At 50.0% G+C, this 22,640-nt stretch overlaps 2 protein-coding genes across 2 annotated transcripts; one reads left to right on the plus strand and one right to left on the minus strand.

Moving 5' to 3' along the window:
- Window positions 1-485: 485 nt before the first annotated feature.
- LOC123803182 (uncharacterized) lies at window positions 486-8,237 on the minus strand. Its single transcript, XM_045814455.2, has 4 exons — window positions 7,352-8,237; window positions 5,629-5,958; window positions 3,303-3,933; window positions 486-861 (listed from the first exon to the last, which is right to left on the minus strand). The coding sequence occupies exons 1-4, from the start codon at window positions 7,389-7,391 to the stop codon at window positions 759-761; spliced, it is 1,104 nt and encodes a 367-aa protein (XP_045670411.2). The 5' UTR covers window positions 7,392-8,237; the 3' UTR covers window positions 486-758.
- A 5,083-nt stretch (window positions 8,238-13,320) lies between these two features.
- Window positions 13,321-19,474, plus strand: LOC123803084 (CMRF35-like molecule 1). Its single transcript, XM_045814281.2, has 3 exons — window positions 13,321-13,450; window positions 17,086-17,418; window positions 18,945-19,474. Exons 1-3 carry the CDS (start codon window positions 13,411-13,413, stop codon window positions 19,121-19,123), a joined length of 552 nt encoding a protein of 183 aa, XP_045670237.2. The 5' UTR covers window positions 13,321-13,410; the 3' UTR covers window positions 19,124-19,474.
- The last annotated feature ends 3,166 nt before the right edge of the window (window positions 19,475-22,640 follow it).

The raw sequence follows: 22,640 nt of genomic DNA on the forward strand, positions 1-22,640 counted from the left end.
GGTGGGAGGGTTGGCAGGCCAAAGGTCAGGTCAAACCCAGGAGTGGGTGAGGGTGGGTCTGAGCTGGCCGGGGGACAGACAGCATCACAGGCATGAAGGGGACAGATCTGAGCCCCTCATTTGTCCCATCTGGATGGAGAAGTCCAGACTGTCCCTGGAGCCCTGCACCGGAAGGACCAGGTGGGCTAAGGGACAAGTGGAGGGACAGAAATGAACTGTTCTTGTGACCACCAGTTGAGTCCCCTGTGCTTGGAGACCACTGATGTAGCCACAGGGTCACGTGGATATTGACATTGTTTCAAAGCCCCTCCCCACCAAACACTCATGACTTACACAGGGAAAAAGAGTAACTTCAGGCAGGTGCCAGACACACTCTAATTCCAGCGCTGGATTTAGAGTCACTTCTGACCCTCTAGGATGGACGGGCCTTACTCTCACATATAAAACAATGAAAGAGTGTCCCAGTGAAATAATCTCAAAAGAGCCCAGGAAAGCCATAGATTTAATAGGAAACGTGCGGAGCAAACAGATGGGATGTGGGTCGGGGTGGTCCAACCTTGTCTTCAGTCTTACGTTCAGGCGATTCTTCCTCCAGGAGACAGGGACGCAGCAACAGCTGGAACATCTGGCCCATCAGGGTCTCTGACCACGTGCAACACTCGGAAGCTTTTTGGTTTAATTCTGGTTCTATAGTTACTGGTAGGTCTGGAATTTTAAAACCCATCCTTGGCCAGAGTCCTGAACGCTGTGATAGTCCGTTATCCTCGGCAGAGCCACTCCAGGGTCACAAGGAAAAGAGGCACCAGGAGGATCCACACAGGAGGCTTCTTGGCTGCTACCGTGGAGGCCAGGACTCCTGACCTGTGCAGAGCAGAGAAGGAGCCAGGGTTCATTCCTGAGGACAGGACGAGGGGAGTCCCTACCTAACAGCGACCAGATCTCTCTTGGAGCTGTAACCACTGCCCATTCCCTGCTCAGAGGTCAGAGGGTGCAGTGGTGTTGATGGCGCCTCTCCTGCTCAGGCTGACTCTATCCTCCCCCTGGGTCCCCCGACTCCAGCTCAGCCACACCACAGTGCACACAGGACCCCAGCAGGGACACCTGCACAAAGGTCAAGAGCACGAAGTGAAGGCTGCTAGCAGGCCCTGTGCAGAGAACAGGGTGGCAGGACTGAGCTCCCTCTTCATGGGCAGCCCCAGCCCCTTCCTCCCTGACCTCACTTCTGAGCCCAGAGCTGCAGGAACGGCAAGCCTTGCTCCCTGCCAGGGAAGCCCCTGTGAGGGCACAGCCATGCTGCTCAGGGCTAAACCTTTAGGGGTCTCGCTGCAGCTTAGCCTGGGCTCCAGCCCCTCGGTCCCCTGATTTCACCCTGCTTTTTGGCTGCTCTCCCACAATTCCCTTCCACCTCACCTGCAGGCCAGTGAAGCTCAAGGGTATGCTTTTGCTGTGTTTTCATTCTGCTTGTGTCCTACCTTGTGTCAATTCTGCCCCAATTTCCATCTCTGATCTAATATTACCTCTTTGAAGCAGAGGAAGGTTGCCCCACCCCTGTCCACCTGGCTGTTTACCTTCAGAATTCTCCTGGGAGGGTCTCTCCCAGCTCTGACCCCCACGTGGCAATGAGGTGTACCCTCTCGTACACCCTGTATAAGGGACTCGGAGTGTAGATGGATGATGGATCTTGCTCACATATGTCCCCCTGGTGGTCCTTCACAGTATCCAAAATTCTGGACCCCTCAACCTTGACTTCATGCCCTCCTCCACAAGCAACGCCAGGACCCCTGCAGGCCAGCCTTGCTCTGTGCTTCCTCCTGCCTTGAGCATGATGGGTCATGTGGATTTCACAGGTGGTTTTCTGGAGAGAGGGGTCATGTGACTTTGCCCTTCCTCAAAATATCCTTTAAACCAATGGGCTCATTTCACCAGTTCTACTCCCTGTGGGGCTGCTGCCTGTCTTTCCACCCCACAGGCTTCTTCCCTTGCCCCTTGATCTCCTAAAAATCCTGCATTTTTCACTCCCCATTCACAGGACAACTGGTCCCCAAATAGTCACCAGCAGCACAGAAACTCATTGTTGACCAAGTGCCTTGCCTTATTCAGAAGCATGACTGAAAAAACTGCTTAGCAAGGCCAGGGTCCAAGGAATAGGGTCCTGGAGAAGAGAAAGAAGTAGGACTGGGGCTGAAGGGAGCTGGTGGTGGGTGTTTTTGGGAGGCAGGACACAGGGAGGGCATGTGCCTTCACCCTGACCTCTGATGGGGTGAACCTTGGGCAGTGTGTTGGCCCTTCGATGAAAGAGCTAACTGATTGTTTTTTTGGATGCCTCTGAGGGGGGGCTTCAGGTTGGTGTCCCAGCATCTTTACCATGTTGGGAACGTGAGGAAGCAGGAATCCCAGCTTCCCACTCCTTGCCCCCATTTCCCTAGCATTCGGGCAGGGCTGGGCTGGATCCATGGAACAGGTAACAGCCCGTGACCTTCTGTGAGCAGAGTAACACCCCCCCCCCCACAGAGATGTCCTAACCCCTAGACCTGTGAATGTTTAGGGTACATGGCAAGGGGGAGTTCATGATGCAGATGGAGTTAATACCGCCAACCAGCTGACCTTGAGATGGGGAGATTATCCTGGGTTACCTGGGTGGACCTTACGTCATCACCAGTGTGTTTACAAGTGAAAGGACAGGGAGAGCCAGTGTCCCAGTAATGTGGTGTGAGGAGGACTCAGCCACCACTGCTGGCTGTGAGGATGGAAGGGGCCATGAGCCAGGGGGTGCAGGGTTTCTAGAAGCTGGAAAAGACAAGGAAGGACGTCTCCCTTAGAGCCTCCAGAAGGAACCAGCCCTGTCGGCACCTTGACTTTAGCTCAGGGAGACTCATTTCAGACCTCTGAACTTCCAACCACAAGATCATGAAATTGTGTTGTCTTATGCCAGTTTGTGGCTGATTCGTTCCAGAGGCCACAGGAAAGGAAATACAGAGCACTTCCCTTCTGGCAAACTCGAGGCTGAAACCACTGACACCTCTTTTGGCTTCTTGTGGGTCGGGAGGCAGGTGAGCAGGAGACCAGAACCTTCTGTCCTGCAGCCCAGCTGAAGCCCGTGTTAGGCCCCTCGTGGGGAGTGGGGAGTGGGGAGCTCTTGAAGTGCTCAGAGGTATAAAGGAGGGGCCCCAGGGCAGACCTTGCTGATGCTCTCCTGCACAGGAGACCTCAGAGGGGCCAAGGGGGGTCCCTGACTGAGTGTCCTGAGGGGAGTGGTCACAGGGCAGCAGCGGGAAAGTCTGCTGGGGTCCAGCTTTGCTCACCTGCCGTTGGGGTTGATCAGAGCCACAGGTGGGCTGCCGTTGATGCCCTGGGTAAGTGGAAATGAGGAATCCCAAGTGGTTGGTGTGGGTCTTGCCAACGAGGAATCCCCAGTGGTTGGTGTGGGTCTTGCCAACAAGGAATCCCCAGTGGTTGGTGTGGGTCTTGCCACCGAGGAATCCCCAGTGGTTGGTGTGGGTCTTGCCAGCGAGGAATCCCACGTGGTTGGTGTGGGTCTTGCCGACGAGGAATCCCCAGTGGTTGGTGTGGGTCTTGCCGACGAGGAATCCCCAGTGGTTGGTGTGGGTCTTGCCGACGAGGAATCCCCAGTGGTTGGTGTGGGTCTTGCCGACGAGGAATCCCCAGTGGTTGGTGTGGGTCTTGCCGACGAGGAATCCCAAGTGGTTGGTGTGGGTCTTGCCGACGAGGAATCCCCAGTGGTTGGTGTGGGTCTTGCCAGCGAGGAATCCCCAGTGGTTGGTGTGGGTCTTGCCAGCGAGGAATCCCCAGTGGTTGGTGTGGGTCTTGCCGACGAGGAATCCCCAGTGGTTGGTGTGGGTCTTGTCAACGAGGAATCCCAGCTGGCTGGTGTGGGTCTTGCTACAGGCTTGGGAAAATCTGTTGGATCCGGTGCTAAACACACAGAGCAGAGCAGGGCTGTGAGAGTGACACAGGGGCTCCCATGGCCTTCTCCACTCCCCACCCCCAGGCTGAAGGAGCTTCTGTCTCAGCACAGTCGCTCAGGCTCATTGGTCCGCCCTTGCATCTTTCTGGTTTCTCATCCCAAACATGCGGTTACTTCATTTGCAGAGAAACACCAGTTCCCCGTCTGGGAGGCACGTGGGGTGGGGGCTTGGGAGCAACTACGTTCAGCTCAGTCTCAGTGTCCTGTGTGGCACAGCTGAGCATGTCAGAGCCACGTCCCCACCCCCGGAGCTTTCCATCAGCCAGGCCAGCTCTTCTCTGAGTCTCAGCCTTGCCCGAAGCAGGCTGCGTGCCACCTGCCCTGACGCGCTATGACCCACGGGCTGGCTGGGCCAGGGTCCCCCGTGTCCTGAAGTCGCCCAGAGCCCGCAGCCCTTGCTGTCCCCTCGGGGCCTTCCTGCCTCCCCGGGGCCTTCCTTACTGCACCAGGCCTGCCAGCGAAGCCTTGTCTGGTTGGCGGGTCCACACTCCAGATCTCTGGCCCCAGTTCCTCCTGCACTCTTGCACACATCCACCCACCCTGTTGTCTTTCTCAGTTGATCTCTGGAACATTCTACACCAGCATACCTGTCCACTGCACACATTCGCACAGCAGATTTGCATATGCTGAGTGTGAAGAGCCTTTCTCTGTTTATTTTTTTATTTATTTTTAAAAAAGATTTTATTTATTTATTTGACAGAGAGAGAGAGAGAGACAGCCAGGGAGAGAGGGAACACAAGCAGGGGGAGTGGGAGAGGAAGAAGCAGGCTCCCAGTGGAGGAGTCTGATGCAGGTTCGATCCCAGGACTCCAGGATCACGCCCTGAGCCATGGGCAGATGCTTAATGACTGAGCCACCCAGGCGCCCCCTTTCCCTGCTTATTAAATGGGCTAATGAGTAGTAAAGATATTACTTCCCTAGTGTTTGTGTGTCTCTGTGTCTGTATGTCTGTATGTTGGAGAGAAGACTGAAGGGTCCAGAGGTAGACTGTGGGGCAGGGACTACACCTGACCCCCTTTCCAGGCCTGTCTCCAGGGAGGCCCTAGTGCCTCTGGGGCAGCTGCAGTGGAGCCCAGAGTCCCCTCCAAGGCTCAGAGGCAGGGAGAGGGGTTCCCTGCACTCTGGTGGAGTCTGCCTTTCCTTCTCCCAGAAATGGGTTCAGAGTCCCTCCCCTGCTCCTTTGTGCTTATGTTGCCAGAGGAGGGAGGGGAAGAAGGAGGGGGCAGGGAGACGGTCTCTTGTCCTGTGGTTGAGACCATAAGGGTTAAGGCTTTCTAGCTCCTACTCCTCTCCACACACCTGACAAGCCCCACACAGCCTGGGGCTGCACGGGGGTGATGTAACCGGGAATAGAGGAGCTGCCTTCCCTGGACAAGCCTATCCTGGTCGAGTCTCTGCTTCTCTGCTCCCTCTGGGGGAGCTGATGGAGACATGCAGAGATGTGAGGCTCACTCTTTCTTCCAGTCTTTCGCTGATTCTTGGTGCCCCCCCAAACATGTTCACACAAACACACACAAGCACACACACGTGTCGTATCAGGCATGTTTGGAGATTCTCCAACCATCGGGAAAGACAGAGGAACAGTCCTGACTCTTCTGCGGGTGGTACCCGGGCCCCCGGGTACAGGAAGGAGTAGTGCCTACCTGGGTGGACAGCCACGTAAAATTTGAACCCGATGTCATTTCCTATTTTCTCTATTCCACACCAGTATGTGTCTGCGTCGTCATACCGGAGATGCTCCAAGGTCATGGTGAATTTGTGTTGGCTGTGATTGTCCTGGATCGACGCTCTGCCCTTCTTCACCAGTTTCTCTGACCCGGTGGTTTTAACAAAGATTCTGCAAGAATCCCAGTCATCACCGCGGCACCACCACTTCTTGTAGGATTCCCATCCTCGGCCATACCCACAGTTTACCGTCAGGTTGCCCCCCTCTGTTCCTCTCACCGTTCTCTCCTGGCAGATGGAGAAGTGGCCTAGAAGACAGAAACCCGACATTCATCTCGTCCTCCTTGAGCACAGGGCTTTCCGGGTGCTGCTGGGGCATCTGGCACTGCCCTGAAGACCAGCCAGCAGCCTCTGCCCTCTGTCGAATCGCCACATCCCGCGTGTCCCTTCATCCCCTGCAGTGTTGCTTTGGCTGTGCCCTCTCTTGGATGTCCCCCCTGGTGGTCCTAATTCCCCAATACAGGATCCTGTGCTCGCTTGCTCCATACTGACCACTGACCCCTCCTTTGACCTCTGCCAACACCTCTCCCCAGCAGCGCAGAGCCCACACGGCAGCCCCAGGTATATTTCTGGATCCCAGACCCGGGGAGGTGCAGGGGCCGCTCCCCACCCACCCCCTGACACCTAAAATGCCTCGCCGTCTGAATCCACACGTGGAACTGAACACACTCTCACACACACTCACTCACGCAAGTCACGGCTTATTTCGTTACCTACACACCTTGCTCTTCTGTGATTCCTTATAGTCGCACAAGCTGTTCCCTCTGCCTGGAACGTTCTCTCTTCTTTGCCTGAAGGAATCAAACCTTTGTATTCATCCTTCAAGGTCTGGCTCAAACAGTGTCTCTTCTATGATATCTCCTGTTTGTAGCCACTCGGTTTCTCCAGGTGACACCAGAGTACTTTGTCCCTGATTCCTTTGCTGCTCTTATGACATCGGAGGATGGTCTGGTCTTTGGTCACCTGGAGCAGAGATTTTGGCAGCCTGATGTGTGGCTTTGAGCAACTCTTCAGAGAGCCTGTCACACACTGCTTTTGCTGCCTGTCTTCCTCCCTCTGCTCTGAGCTCTTCAGAGAGAGGATCCCGGCTCTAGCTACACGTCGAGACCCGTCGTGCAGGTTTGTAAATGATCCAGATGTCTGAACCCCACCTTGACGGGGTGGGTCTCAGCTGGAGCCTGAGCTTCTGGGCTCCTTCCATGTTCCTCAGGAATTCGTGCATTTATGTGAATATATGTTTGTGCATGTATGTGCTTACCTATCTGTCTATGTATCTAACTCTCACCCATGTATCAATCCGTCCATCCATGCATCCCTCTGATGGTTGATCCAGCCATGCACTCGTGCAGCCCTGCATGCACACATCCATGCAGCCATTGACCCACCATCTGTCTCTCCATCTCTCTGCTAGGGTTGACAAACAGTGCTCTAGAAAATGGGCACCATTTACATGATTTATTTTTCTTTTCTTTCTCTATCACTAACTTAGTGCCTATCGGGTAACAAAACTTAAAAAAAATTTTTTAAATTAGTAAGTGTCTGGGTGAATGAAAGGCCCTGCGATTTCCCCTGGGAGAGACCCTGTCTGAGTCCCGCCCCAGCTCTGCGGGTGCTCCGTCTTGAAGCCCTCGCCCCACTCACCTTGGACGACCAGAAGGAGCAGAACCGGGAGCAGCCACATGTCTCGCCTGCCTGGGTTGTCTCCCTGGTGCTCGGCTGATGTCCGTTGCCCTCCAGGGACTGGAACTGAGCTCAGAAGCAACCTGCCTTCTATTTCTCCAAATTAATCTTTTGTAGTTTCTCTCATCTACTTCCCTTAATTTTTTTTCTTCAGTTACTTCCTAATTTCCTTAATTAGGAGAACAGCAGTGCCATCTTTTGGGAGCGTATGGCTGATGTGATGAGGTCTCCCCTCTCCTTGCTCTGGCCCCTCCTCTCAGTATCCCCTGGAGTCTGACCCTGATGACCTTCTCTCCTGGGAGCGTCCCTGCCCCACTCTCTAGCACCACCTCCAGTCTCTGACTTCCTGCCTCTTCCTGCCACCCCCAGCCCCAGCCCAGTTCTGGGCTTCTATTGGCTACTGGCGTCTTTGTAGAGCTGTTTACCATGTTAGCAACTCCGATGTGCTCAAAATGCAATTTCTTGTCATCTTCACGCCTAAAGTCAATCTGTACCGACACCTGGTCCGTGGGCCCAGGGCTCCCTCTCCACCTGCCCCCACCAGACTAGACTTCTTAAAACAAAGCTCATGGGGTCTTCTTCCTGACACCTGCCACCCTCAGAAGGCCTTGCCAAGATGGAGGGAAGGGAGGTGGAGAGGCCAAGGGCTTTGCCAGCAGGAGGAGAAGAAGATGGGCTGGGCCAGCCCCGGGGAGTGAAGGGAGCAAGAGTTCCTGTCCCCTTCAAGTTCCTTCGAGCTGGACTGAGAAGCAAATTGACATGAGACAGATTGACAGGAAAAAATGAAATTTAATAGCATATGTGTAGGGAATGCACACGGACATGACAGTTGGCATAATGGGGTACAACTATCATCCTGAATTAAGAGAAGGGGGTAGGGGTTTGAAACTTCAAAGACAAGGAACTCAATTCAAGGAAGATGAAAATGAGCAATTGTTTCGCAGACAAATGTTTGCTCTGCCATGTAGTTGGGTTAGTCAGAGAAAACTTAAATTTAAAGTCCTCTGAAGTTTCTCACAATAGAAGTTGTGCTGGTAGCATGTTTCTTCCCATTGAACTGGTTTCATCCAATTATTCCTGACAGTAGGTGGGTGGTGGCAAACTCATTTCAGAAGCGGTGATCCGGGTGTATTCACAACGTGAGGCTAATGGAGTAGGTCATCGGGTATTAAATAAGAGGCATTAATATGGAATCGAAAGGAAAACGATGGTTAATGACTGGATCAAATGTTAAGCCAGTTCCCGAGTTCTGAGGGCAGCCAGGGGAGCAGACTTGTAGATGTCAACCTGAAGCGGCTTCAGGGAGAGGGAGGGCAGGTTGTGGCAATGAGACAGAACCTCCGGGTCTCTAGATGAAACGTCTCTGGTGATCTGAGAGGCCCACTGAGCAACTGGCACGAAGCTGGTCTGTGTGTGAGCTATTGTGCTGATTTCTCTGAAGTGTACGTCGAGTTCAGGAAAAAGGGCAGTTTTCATTCTTAATGATTCCAAGTCGGGAAGGTGGGAGAAAACTCAAAATCTTAGCGTGGAGACTCGTAGTCGGGCGGTGGAAGACACTAGAAGGACCTAGTCCCGTTTATAATGATTAGTGTTAAAATCTATTATGTACAAAGATGTGTTATTGAAACACGCTTTCTCTCTCTATTCACCCTCATTATTGCCAAAGATAACCACGTCAACACTAATGTGTTTGCAAAATAAGCTGAGTTTCCAAAAAAGCATGGCCTGATGATTTACATAAGAGCAGCGAGAATGGTGGTTGACTCTTTAAAACGTGCTCGGCAGAAGTTTTCATGAGGAATCTCCGAATGAACTTTAACAGCCTCTCGTGGCCGGAAACCAAGCCAGATCCTTGCCATCAGACATTGCCGGCTCTACACACAGATTTGGGTGATTTCCTCTCCTCTCTAAGTCCCCCCAATATCCTGAGTGTCCTGCACCTGCCAGGATTTGATCTTTATTCACCTGGTAAGACCGCTGGGCGCTCTGTAAGCATGGTAGCCGTCCGGTATTTGCAAGCGGCTTTATTGGCTCCATAAGGCCAACCTGAGTTCCATACAGCTGTCAGGTCACTCCTGAGCCCACACATGTCTCCCCCAAATTGGACATTCCAGTCCTAAATCTGGTACCCATAACCAGTGTTTCCAAGTGTGTCCAGTCATAAAGAGAACAGATTCTTACCGATGTGAACAAATAAATACATTGTCATGAAATAGAAGAACACTCATTGAGTTTCTGAATTCTGGAGGGTTCAAGTAGGAGCGAAGAGAAATGTTTCCATTTTTCACAAAGGGTGTATTTTATCAAAGTGCTGTAGGGCAGCTAGCTTAAGAGAGAAAGTTTCCCTAAATCTGCAAAAACAAAGCATTAAAAAAAGTAGCAAAGTTTCAAACAAAAGTCATAAAGAGTCTAATTAATTATTCTCAAGTTGGTCAGAGTCACACTGTTAATTTTGATCCTGCTTGAACGTAGCCTTGCACGACTTCCAGAAATTGTCAGTTCGTTCAGATTTATGGTCTTAAGGTTATCAGAAACTTGTACTCAGAGTTTTTCCCCCATGAATCTCATGGCAAAGGAAGAACATTTGTACATTATTGAGGAATCTGTGCAAGTGTAACCGTCTGTAAATGAGGAAAACGTAGAAATGGCCAAGGTTGGAGGTCTGCTTAGAGTTTCTTCCAGTGCGGCCGACAAGGAAATCTGGTTATTTTTGTGACACACAACATTGTGAGATAATATCACAGCAAGACATCAGATTAGGGGTCTCAGTGAACCCTGGGGTTTCTGCCTCAGACAAAGAATTTATGACGGGGTGGGGGGCAGGATCTCTGGTCTCCCCTCAAACTTTTCCCTCTCACCCTGTCTTTCTCAAGTTTTACTGAGGTGTAATTTGATAAAATAAACCGCACCCACTTAGATTTCACAGTTTGAAACATTTTTCCTCTTGTTTTTAGTACTTCTCAAATTTTACATGTGGTACAATTTTGTGCTGTGTTCAGTTCTGTGTTTAACGCACACATCGTTTCAGGGAACCACCAGCACACATACAAAAAGCAATGCTATCCCCCCCCTCCCCAGAATAGTCTTTAGCTATGACTTCTGTTTCTTAAATGGCAGGCAGTCCAGCTGGTGAGGTTAGGACCTCAAGTGCTGATGTGGCTTCTGTGGACTGTGGCTCCCACGTGCGCTGCCTCAGCTTTCTGGAGCCTTCCTTGCAGGTGCTCCTCGGATGTGCCGCACGTGCGCCCTCCAGTGGCCAGTCTGCGTCTGGGACGATCTTCCCCAAGCTCTCAAAGTGGGTGCTCTCTCCAGGGACGGATCAGGTACGCACAGCAGGGGCGGGATCCTGGGAGGTCTCGGGTCCGTTTCTTCAGGGGCTTCCTCTTCTCCATCCCCCAACACCATTCCCAGCTTTCAGAGCCTCCATCTCCTGCCTTCCTGGTCCTTTGGCTGGGAAGCTTGGCAAGCTGAGGCTTTTCTCTCCCCAGTCTGTTGTGTACTTTCTGTGACTGGGTTTACTTCCAGGGCCAAGCAGAGGGAGGACAAAGAGAGAGAAGAGGCAGTGGTAGTTCCCCCCCAGGTTCTGGGACCCTAACTCTTCTGGGCAGCAGGGAAGCTCTTCCTTCTGAGTTCGGCTTTTGTCCCCCAGCGGCTGCAGGTGGAATTGCAGCTTCTGGCCTGAGGCTGGAAGGGCCCTGGTGGGAGGTTAAGAAAACACAAACACCAAGAAAACTGCTGGAATGACCCCCCCCCCCACCCTAGGGTTTCTTTTCTCTGCTCATCCTGAGCTCTTAGGGTCCCTGCTGAGTGTGCACTTTCAGGCTGTGAGCCGCAGGGTTCATGATCAGGCAGGAGGACAGAGAAGGAAACATAAGCAGAAAACTCTCAGCGGCATTGTTTCTATGCTTGGTCTGGTTTCCTTCCCCAGTCTCCTGCTAGGGTTCATTTTGCAGAATGCTCCGATAGTTGCTGAAGGAATTCTGTCTGCGTCCTTACCTGGAGTCAGGGAAGAGGTCTGTGGAGCGCGAGGACAATATTTCACTTGATTTGGGAACCCACAGCATAGACGTGCAAGAGCAAAAACAAGAGAGTCAACGGCCAACGAAACAGGAGTAGTTAATATGCTACAGACACGCAAAGGACCATAATGCAGCTTTTAAAAAAAGATTTAGTTATTTAATTTAAAGAGAGAGGGAGAGAGAGAGAGCGAGCTGGGCGAGGGGCAGAGGGAAAGGGAGAGAGAATCCTCAAGGAGACTCTGGACTGAGGTCAGAGCTGGACTCCTGCTTCATCCCAGGACCGTGAGATCATGACCTGAGCCTAAATGAAGAGTCGGCTGATTAAGGGACTGAAACACTGAGGGGCCCTGGTTAGGAAGCCATTTAAAGGATTAAGGAAACACAGGCGTAATGGTTTGGAGAGATTCACCATAATATTTAAGACCTTTTTATTGGAGTATCGAATACACACAGAAAGTGAACACATCAGAAGTGCACAGCTCAATACGTTTGCACAAATAAAACACACCCACGAACCAGCACCTGGATCAAGAAACAAACACTCCCATCCCCCAGGAGGTTTTTAACTTCGTAAAACATTTGGGGAATCCAAGGCAGCTAGAGAGGATGCTGGAGGCCACCTTCATGGCTCTTCATTCTGAAATTTAGAAGACCCCTCTGCCCGCTCCTGTGAAAGCATAGCTTGTAGTTCAAGAAGGGATGGAAGCTCAAAGAATCTGGGACACTCGGACACCCCTGTTTCACATGCTTGCTGCCCCCACATACTCAGAGCCCCAGTCAGCTATGTTCTGGCTCATTCTCCATTACAGTCCGAGAACCAACAATGATCAGCGCTTTAGGCATGGGTGGGATATAAAAAAGAAGGACCAAACCAGACCAGACCAAACCAACACATGACCAGAGAGTGAGGAGAGTTTCAAAAATATCAGCACTCAGAGAGCAAAAAGGAGCTTTGGAAATGAAACTGTAATTTCTTTTTTTTTTTTTAATAATGATTTTTTATTATATTATGTTAGTCACCATACTGTAATTTCTAAACTAAACACTTGATCCAAGGTTCGGAAGAGACAGTAAAAACACAAAACCAAACCAAATCCTCCCAAGAGGTAGGACTACCTCAGCAACGTGGAAAATAGACAAGAAAAGGGACTCAGAAAAATTGACTCGGGAGGTTAGAGAAAGGGGAAGGGGACAGAGGGAGGAGAGGACATGGGAAGGATGAGGGGACCCTTCTGGGGAGAACACTTAGGACGGCCTTAGCATGAGCAGTTGGGGCTGGGAAGAGGCCCTAGTCCACAGTCAGGGGAAATGCAATGAGAGGTGGCAGACGAAGTGGCTAGGGCACAATGAAGCTGATGGGAAAAGGCCACTTCTTCTTCCTGAAAATCTCCCCATGGCACTTCTGTCTTAGAGGGACTCAGGAATACAGGGGGAAGTCTAAGAGGGAAGGGCCTGAGGGCCAGGATCAGGGCTGCACCAGGGCCCAGGGCAGGAGGGGTGGTCTGCGATGCACCCTGTTGGGTGGCCCAGAAGGAGACTTAGGATGGGGCTGTGTGCCCAGCAAGGCTGGGTGTGAGCCCTGAGCACTGCATTCTTCCCCACGTGCAAATCCAAAGTGTCTCCATCACTTCCTTGGACCCACACTCTGAGGGTCAGGTGTCTGGGCCCTGTTGCACTGTGTGCCCTGGTTTGCTGGCTGCTGGCTTCGCAGCTCCTCACATATCCTGGTAAAGTGACACACTAGCCAGTGGGACACTTTGCTTCCCCAAATCATTGAGACAAATTGTGTCAGCCATAGGCTCCCAAAGGATGGCACTGCCTTTCTCCTAATTAAGTAAATTAGGAAGTAACTGAAGAAAAAAATTAGGGAAGTAGATGACCGAAACTCTGAAAGAACAATTTAGAGAAATAGAAGACACTTTGCCTCTGAGCTCAGTTTCAGTCCCTGGAGGGCAACGGGCATCAGCCAAGCACCAGGGAGACAACCCAGGCAGGCAGGACATGTGGCTGCTCTTCGTTCTGTTCCTTCCCGTTGTCCAAGGTGAGCAGGCCGGGGGCTCCAGGACGGAGCACCTGCAGGGCTAGTGGGACACACACAGGGTCTGTCCTGGGGGGAATGGCAGGGCCTTTAACTCATCCAGACCTGTTGTCGTTAAAAAATTTACAAAAAATGGTTTTTTTTTTTACCTGACAGGTTCTAAGTTAGGTGTTGGAGAATGAAAAGAAAAATACGGTGTCTATTTTTAGGGCACTATTTGCTGTCCCTGGCAGATGGATGGATAGACAGATGATGGATGGATGGGTGGATGGATGGATGGATGCATATGTGCACAAATACATACATACATAAACACTGATTCCTAAGCAACATTTAAGCTGCCAGAAGCTCAGGCTCCAGCTGAGACCCACCCTGTCAAGGGGGGGTTCAGACATCTGGATCATTTACAAACCTGCACGATGGGTCTTGACGTGTAGCTAGAGCCGGGATCCTCTCTTCTGAAGAGCTCAGGGTAGAGGGAGGAAGACAGGCAGCAAAACCAGGGTGTGACAGGTTCTCTGGAAAGTTGCTGAACCCCACACATCATCCTGCCTGAATCTCTGCTCTGGACGAGCCAAAAACCAGACTATCGTCCTGTTTGGTCAGCCCAACAACCAAGACACAATGAGTGGTGTCATCAGGGAGGGAAGACACAGCTGAGAAGCTATCTGTTTCCGGGTTGGATGTCAAATCTTTGGAGGCAGCTGTTTCTTGAAGCTCAGGGAAGACAGGAGCTAGTAAGGTAGGACCATCTGATCCCCCCCGGCTCTGTTCTCATCCTCCAGAATCATGGGACTCGGGGCAGGATGCAGACAGTGTCTCCTCTGGGAAGGAGGTCATCATGGGAAATAAAATGAGCCCATTTACTCATCCATTGACTTCTTCATGATATGTGTAGAAGGAAAACACTCTGATGGGGGAGATTTGCATGCACAACACTTATTGGGAAAACTTGCATGTTATTATTTTCTTAACATGGAAGTTCATGAAAGAGTTACAAGTGCATATGAGTCATAAGAGCAAAATACCATAGACTGAGTGGCTTGAACTATAGAAATTTCTTTTCTCACAGTTTGAAGGCTGGGGTGTCCAATCAAGGTGCAGGCTGATTCAGTTGGTGATGAAAGCTCTCTCTCTCTTTCTTTCTTTTTTTTTTTTTTTATTATGTTATGTTAGTCACCATAGAGTACTTCATTAGTTTTTGATGTAGTTCTCTTTCTGGTTTTTAGGCAGCCACCTTCTCACGGTGACCTGCACCTTATGCATAGAAAAGGAGAGACAGAGGGAGTGAGAGACAGAGGGAGAGACAGAGATAGACAGAGACAGACAACAAGAAAGAGAGAGAAGTTCTCTGGTGTCTTTTCTTATGAGAGCACTGATCCCATCCTGAGGTCCCCAGCATGATCTCCTCTAGTCCTAATGCCCCAGCTTCACATACCGTCCCATTGGAGCTTAGGACTTCAACACAGGAATTGTGGGGAAACACAAACATTCAGTCCTTGACAATATAGGGGCAGAATCAAGGGGAGAACAGTGCAGGCTCATCTATTGACATTGACATCACTACCACCCCTTCTAAGTCCTCTTCTGCATCACTGAGCAAAACCTGGGAATCACCATTCCTCCAGTCACCTTCCTTGTATGGGCTGGACTTTGTCCATGGAAGCACCTGCCAGAGATTTAGAAAAGGGGGGAGAGCAGCCTTACGCTCTGGGGTCAGCTGACATGTGCATTGGAGGACGAGAGATTCAAGGTGGCTCCCTGCTTCACTCTTGGGAACACTTACTCTGCTGGTGAAGGCTGAAGATAATTGGTTGGAGTTTCTCAGAGAATTTTCAGAATCACAGCAGCGTCTTATGGGCTCTTGAGAAAGCCCATCCCGGAACTTCTGCTGTGAACACAGTGTCAGCTTCCCTCACCATGAATCAATACAGACACTAGTACATAACTGCTCATAGCAACATCATTCACTGGGCCAAAATGTCGAAACAACCCATAATTCATCAGCTGATGAGCGGAAGAGCTAAACGTGCCCGTCCCTACCATGGGCTGAAGGGCCCACACATCCCACCACACACATGAGCCTTAACACGTTATACTAACTGACCGAAGCCAACAGAAAGGCTAAGACTGTAGGATTCAGTTTATATGCAGTGTCCAGAATAGAGAAATGTTTGGTCCGAATGTAGATTAGTGGTTGCCAAGGCTTCAGGGGAGAGGGAAGTGGGGAATGACAAGGGGTACAGCGTTTCTTTCTGCAGTGACCAAATGTTCTGGAATTAGAGGTGATGGTGGCACAGCTTTGTGAATAGGCTAAAAACCACTGAAGAATACACTTGAAATTCATGATATGTGCCTTATCTATCTCAATTTGTAAAGTCAAGGAAGGTAAATTCTTTGCCTTTCACACTCTTTAATTCATTTTGAAAAGAAGAAAACTATCACCGTTAAGTTAAAAACTTAGCAAATTGAAAAGAGAGCACAAGTAGTAATCTGGAGGCCAGAAGAGGAATAAAACTATATGTATGAGAAGTTAATAACTTAGGAAATAAAAACAGAAACAATTACAAACTAATTTCAAAAGTGGTTTAATGAGGGGCGCCTGGGTGGCACAGCCGTTAAGCGTGTGCCTTCGGCTCAGGGCGTGATCCCGGCGTTATAGGATCGAGCCCCACATCAGGCTCCTCTGCTGTGAGCCTGCTTCTTCCTCTCCCACTCCCCCTGCTTGTGTTCCCTCTCTCGCTGGCTCTCTCTCTCTCTGTCAAATAAATAAATAAAATCTTTTAAAAAAAAGTGGTTTAATAAGTAAAAAATGTGGAGGAGGAGAGTAGAAACAGGAGGAGGATGTCCTGCAGCAGGTGTAATCCACACAAATCACATAGCGCATGTGGTCAAAACGTGTAATTGAAGCAGATAAGAACATTTTTAATTATAAAGGATACTTTCTAAATGCAGGACTTTATGCAGATACACACTCCATGAAATAGGACTTTCTGGGAAGAAGGAACCAAAACAATAGAACAGATTCAAGGACCATCAAAGAACTTGAAGAATCGATATTCAGGGGAAATCAATTTCATGTAATGAATAATTTGTCTCATTAATGAATTTGACAGTTTTGTAGATAATTCATAGGATTCTAAAGACACAGAAATTCCTTTGCTCTGTTTATATGCTGGTTACTAGTGTTTTCAAGTTGAGAGGTTTCAGAGAAATCCAGATTCCTGGCTACTGTAGAAAAATGAAAAGATCTGAAACCACAGAGCCCCCAGCTTGCATGAGGACAATCGGCTGAAGTGGACCGGGGCCATGCCTTCCCTTGGGTCATTTGCTCTCCAGATGACATTGGCCATGATGACAGGGAAGGGTGGATTATCAGAAGCTGTCATTGCTTAGTGTGGACATTTTTGGTTCTCTGAGATGTACAGCTGTGCTCTTTGGTGAGTTCTGTGGTGGCTTTGACCCAGTGGAGTTTTGAAGGACAAAAGTCTGTTTTGTGGAAGGTGTATTCCTTCTTTGACTGTTACTCAACTCATCAGGCTCTTGGGTTTATTGGGGCTATTTGTGATGTAGGAGGCTGTGGCTCTGCCCTCGGGGGTGGGGTGGGGTGTGACAGGCACATGGGTTTGTGTTTTCAGGCTCATCTGCCCTCGTAGCAGTGTCCGATGCAGTGAGTGGCCCAGCGCGGGGCTCACTGACCGTGCAGTGTCGCTATGAACCCGGGTGGGAGACCTACAGTAAGTGGTGGTGTCGAGGGGCTGAGTGGAAAGACTGCCATATCCTCGTTCAAACTGATGGATCAGAGCAAGAAGTGAAGAGTGACCGAACGTCCATCAGGGATGATCAGAAATCACTCACGTTCACTGTGACCATGGAGGAGCTCAGGTGGAACGATGCAGACACTTACTGGTGTGGGATTGAGAGAAGTGGAACTGACCTTGGGGTCGAAGTTCAAGTGACCATTAATCCAGGTAAAAGTACGTGTGTGTGGATGTGTCTCTTCAGGACCTGCTCTGTGATGGTCCCTGAGGTTCCTCTCCAATGACTTAAGTGTCACTCAGAGTGAAGTGTCACACAAGGGGGTTGAGTCCTGAGTTCTTCTAGGACCCCAAATGACCCCTTGGATTGGGAGGGACAGGGCTTCTTTTAGATGCTCTCATGGCTCCTGGTACCTCCTCCAGGATAGATCCAGCCTTTCTGGGCACGTGTTTTTCTGCACAGCACAATGCCTGTGTCTATTGTCCATAGAGATCAAGGTGATGGTCCAAGTTTCAGTCTGTGGGCCAAAGGGACCTTCTTCCGTTTGACCTAGAGATCCCAATTCCTGCCAGTGCTTTCCTGGACCTCTGGTGTCCACGTGTCCCTACTCGTTCTGGAGTTTAGAGCTGGGACTTCACAGCGGCTATTTCCACCCCGTTCCATACCCAGTCCCAGAGGGAAGAGGTCCAGTGCAGTGGGGGCGCTGTGGTTGATTCCTGAGGTCCGAAGAGGCCTCCCCAGTCAAAGGGCTGTTTAATTCTATCAAAGACTTTTGTCTGCATCTGTGAGATGATCACATGATTTTTCTCCTTGACTCTGTTAATGTGGCATATTATGCTACTGATTTTCTCATGTTCAAACAATTTTGCATTCTTGGGATAAATCCAACTTGGTGATGATGTATTATCTTGCTTATATCCCTGGATTCAACATGCTGATTTTTTGTTGCAGACTTTTGCATTTACATTGAAGAGTGATTTTTTTGCTTATAGCATTCTTTTTTGCAGTGCCCTTGTCAGACTTTGGCATCAAGAGTATGCTAGCCTCATTAAATGGATTTGGGATTGCATCCTCTTTTCCTATGTCCTGGAATTTTTTTGTGTAAGAAGACATTATTACTTCCTTAAATATTTAGCGGATATCTCAATTGAAGTTCTATGGACTGGGAAGTTTCTTTTGGAGAGGTTTCATTCATTCATTCATTCATTCATTCATTCACTTATTTATTTTCAGTAAGCTCTATACCCAGTGTGGGGCTTGAACTCCCAACCTTGAGATCAAGAGTCACTCGCTCTGCCCACTGAGCCAGCCAGGCACCCCTTGGAGTGGTTTCTAATGATGGATTTGATACTTTTAAATAGTTGTAAGATGGTTCAGGTTTTCTGTTTCTTTTTGTGCCTCTTTTAGCATATCACATTATTTTTGCTAGAAATTTGTTTATTGCACCTAATATTTCAAATTTATTGGCATAAACTTGTTTAGATATCCTTTTATTATCCTATCCCCTTATTACTTTTCCTTCTTTTTAATATGCTCAGGATATTGTGTGATGTGCCTTTTTTCATCCTGGTATTGATTATTTGGACCTCTCCTTTCATCACAAATATCTTGCTAGGGTTCTGTTTTGCTTAAAAACCAATTGTTGGGTTTTTTGATATTCTCTATTTTATATTTCTTCTCTAATTCATTAGCTTTTTCTTTTCTTCATCATTTCCTTCCTTCTCCTTCCACCCACAAGTGACCGCGCAGTGTCACTATGGCCCAGGGTGGGAGCCCTACGTGAAGTCGTGGTGTCTGGATGCTGATTTGAATAGCTGCGCCATTGTCGTTCTAACCACCGGATCACGCTTGAGGAAGAACGAGCTGTCCATCAATCAGAGAAAGCACACATTCTCCATGGCCATGTGGGGCGAGTAAAACAACTTTTGAGAACAAGCAGCTGTTGTTTTGATGAGTTGCTGCCCAGATGTTTTATAGTACGGCAACCCTGCTCACACCCGCAATCCAGAACTTAGAGAAGGACCCCAAACTTTGAAGTCCTCCATTATTTCCTGCTTTGCTTTTCCTGGAGCACATTACAAAATAACCACTTGGAGTTGAGCCCATGAAAAACCAGTCCTCTCTGTCTTGACCACCCTAAAAGTAACAGGACCTGCCACCCTGCTCTCAGTCTCCTGCTCGCTCCTGGTCTGGGGTGGAGGGCTGCCCTTCCCAGGCTCATGGGGTGCCTCTCCCCTGGATCTGTATGCAATAAATTCTGTGACGCTCCTTCCTTTGTGTGGGTGTATTGAAACTGTGCCTTCCATTAAAATGACCCTGGGTGTTTCAGGTCCCCGACGTGGGAGCTTGGCTGTTGAGGGAGCTCGCTGCCGACCCATGTGGGTGGCTTGTGTCTCCTCATTCAGCAGGTGGTGATGGGCGTATTCTTAACTCAGTAACCAGCTCCGGCTTCTACACGCACCACGGAGGAGCTCAGGCATGGGATGCAGACACGTCCTGGGGTGGGATGAGGAGCCCAGAGCTGACCGTGGGCCCGAGCTAACCTGACCAGTGTCGCAGGGAAGCACTCTTCCCTCGAGTACCGCAGGCCATCTCCTTGGCAAGAGGGAGCTAGTGAAATACCGAGCAGATTCGCCAACTTTTATATTCATGTAGGACTTTTAGAAAAGGAAAATTTAAAAGTACACAGAATGTAAAGTGAAATGGTGTGGTCTGTCTTCGACCCTGGTCCCCTACCCAAGGTAAGATCTGTAACCAGTGTGTGAGTGTGTGAGAGAGAGAGAGAGAAGACAGAGAGATGTGGAGAAATTCTATTCATCTAAAGTATATATGTGTATATAGTCCTTCTAACCTCAAAGAAAAAGAACGGATATTGTCCAACAGAGGGTTTGGCATGCATGTGGAGGAGGGGATTGCCCCTTCCAGGAGACTGTCTTATAGGCAACAAGGTACTGGTTCTTCGCACCAGAACTTAGAGTTCACCCTTCACTTCTCCTCATACAGAAATGGCGTGCTCAGGGATCCCCCCGTGGTGCCCACCACCTTCTGGCAGGTGCTCAGAAATAGAGAGCCTAAAAGACACAGCCTGGTGTCCTTCTCCTTACCCGCACGAGGGAAAGGGCCTTTGTCACTTCTCAGGAATGTCAGATCCCACTGTGACGATAAAGCAGGTCCCACTGAGTCATTCCACAGTAGCTCCTGCCCCTGCCATTTATCATTGTCTCTAGAAATCACATGAAACACTCCCTGCCACCCACTGCGGGGGGCAGACACACTTACATCTCCTCTGAGCATCTCCTGATTCTGGACAAATGGGGCTCAAGACACCATTTTGGTCGTTTAAGCACTTCCCTTCACAGACGAGGAAACAGGCCAGACAGAAGCCGCTTGTCCAGTGCTGCAGACCCCCGGGCACGTGAGCCAGAATTGGAAACGTGGTCTTCGATCCCAAGACCCCATAACTGGTGCTGTTTCTGCCCACCCAGGATGTGCAAGGTTGGTTCTGTCTAATGAACAGTTATGTGTTGGTCTGCCCGCTTTAGGTTGGTTCCTCTTCCAAGACAAGCACGCAAATGTCCAACATAACCAATATGGCACAGACACCATGCTGGGCTAAGCTTTTCATCCTAGCACTCTTGGATCTGTTGAAATCCAGTTAAGGGCCCACCTAAATCTCCTCCACCATTATTCTAGACTATTGGAAAGACTTCTCAACTGGTGGGTCCTTGGCATCTTTACTGATTAGGGCTTTGCCATATGAATTTGGGGGAGAAAGAGACATATATTTCCAAAAAATTGGTTCGAAATAAAATATGGACACAAGAAAGAGCAGAGTCCAGGAAGAATGTAACTGGAAGCGAAAAATGCCCATCAAAACCCAAATCTTTGTTGAGAGGAAATAGGCACATCTCTGAGAAACAAAAAAGAAAAAAGCTTGTGTTTTTAGTTTTTGACAAGTGATAGGGAAGAAGTTGAAGCCAAAGAGCTGGGAGTCCTGGACTTCCCGTTACACAGCTGGGGGTGGGGTGGGGAGGCGTGGGGGGTGTTTGGAAAGGACAAAGGTTAGGCCAAACTTAGGAGTGGGTGAGGGTGGGTCTGAGCTGGCTGGAGGACGGACAGCATCACAGGCATGAAGGGCACAGATCTGAGCCCCTCATTTGTCCCATCTGGATGGAGAAGTCCAGACTGTCCCTGGAGCCCTGCACTGGAAGGACCAAGGGGACTAAGGGACGAATGGAGGGACAGATTGGAGCTGTTCATGTGACCACCGGGTGAATCCCCTGTGCTTGGAGACCACTGATGTAGCCACAGGGTCACGTGGATATTGACATTGTTTCAAAGCCCCTCCCCACCAAACACTCATGACTTACACAGGGAAAAAGAGTAACTTAAGACAGTTACCAGACACACTCTAATTCCAGCGCTGGGTTTAGAGTCACTTCTGACCCTCTAGGATGGATGGGTCTTACTCTCACATATAAAACAATGAAAGAGTGTCCCAGTGAAATAATCTCAAAAGAGCCCAGGAAAGCCATAGATTTAATAGGAAATGTGCGGAGCAAACAGATGGGATGCGGGTCGGGGTGGTCCAACCTGTCTTCAGTCTTACGTTCAGGCGATTCTTCCTCCAGGAGACAGGGACGCAGCGACAGCTGGAACATCTGGCCCATCAGGGTCTCTGACCACGTGCAACACTCGGAAGGTTTTTGGTTTAATTCTGGCTCTGTAGTTACTGGTAGGTCTGGAATTTTAAAACCCATCCTTGGCCAGAGTCCTGAATGCTGTGATAGTCCGTTATCCTCGGCAGAGCCACTCCAGGGTCACAAGGAAAAGAGGCACCAGGAGGATCCACACAGGTGAGATTACAGGTGCCCCTGAGGACTGAGGGTGGAAAGAGGACAAATCCTTTCCTTTCTCTGCTGCTACAGTTGCGGTCAGGGTTCTCGACCTGTGCAGAGCAGGGAAGGAGCCAGAGTTCATTCCTGAGGACAGGACGAGGGGAGTCCCTACCTAACAGCGACCAGATCTCTCTTGGAGCTGTAACCACTGCCCATTCCCTGCTCAGAGGTCAGAGGGTGCAGGGGTGTTGATGGCGCCGGAGCTGGGCCTCTCCTGCTCAGGCTGACTCTATCCTCCCCCTGGGTCCCCCTGACTCCAGCTCAGCCACACCACAGTGCCCAGCAGGACCCCAGCAGGGACACCATCACAAAGGTCAAGAGCATGAAGTGAAGGCTGCTAGCAGGGCCCTGTGCAGGGAACAGGGTGGCAGGATGAGCTCCCTCTTCAGGGGCAGCCCCAGCCCCTTCCTCCCTGACCTCACTCCTGAGCCCAGAGCTGCAGGAACGGCAAGCCTTGCTCCCTGCCAGGGAAGCCCCTGTGAGGGCACAGCCATGCTGCTCAGGGGTAAACCTTTAGGGGTCTCGCTGCAGCTTAG

The sequence above is a fragment of the Ursus americanus genome, chromosome 23 (assembly GCF_024610735.1).
Source record: "Ursus americanus isolate L20-20 chromosome 23, mUrsAme1.1.p, whole genome shotgun sequence".
NCBI classification, from domain to species: domain Eukaryota; kingdom Metazoa; phylum Chordata; class Mammalia; order Carnivora; family Ursidae; genus Ursus; species Ursus americanus.

Bases quoted from the DNA above. Each gene is read 5' to 3' on its own strand.
- LOC123803084 (XM_045814281.2), top strand. From the start codon at position 13,411: ATGTGGCTGCTCTTCGTTCTGTTCCTTCCCGTTGTCCAAG. The intron at 13,451-17,085 runs GTGAGCAGGCCG...TTGTGTTTTCAG, and splicing joins GTTCCTTCCCGTTGTCCAAG to GCTCATCTGCCCTCGTAGCA. The intron at 17,419-18,944 runs GTAAAAGTACGT...TCCACCCACAAG, and splicing joins TCAAGTGACCATTAATCCAG to TGACCGCGCAGTGTCACTAT.
- LOC123803182 (XM_045814455.2), bottom strand. From the start codon at position 7,391: ATGTGGCTGCTCCCGGTTCTGCTCCTTCTGGTCGTCCAAG. The intron at 3,934-5,628 runs GTAGGCACTACT...CTGTGTGTTTAG, and splicing joins TTACGTGGCTGTCCACCCAG to CACCGGATCCAACAGATTTT. The intron at 862-3,302 runs GTGAGCAAAGCT...TGCTCTGCACAG, and splicing joins CTGATCAACCCCAACGGCAG to GTCAGGAGTCCTGGCCTCCA.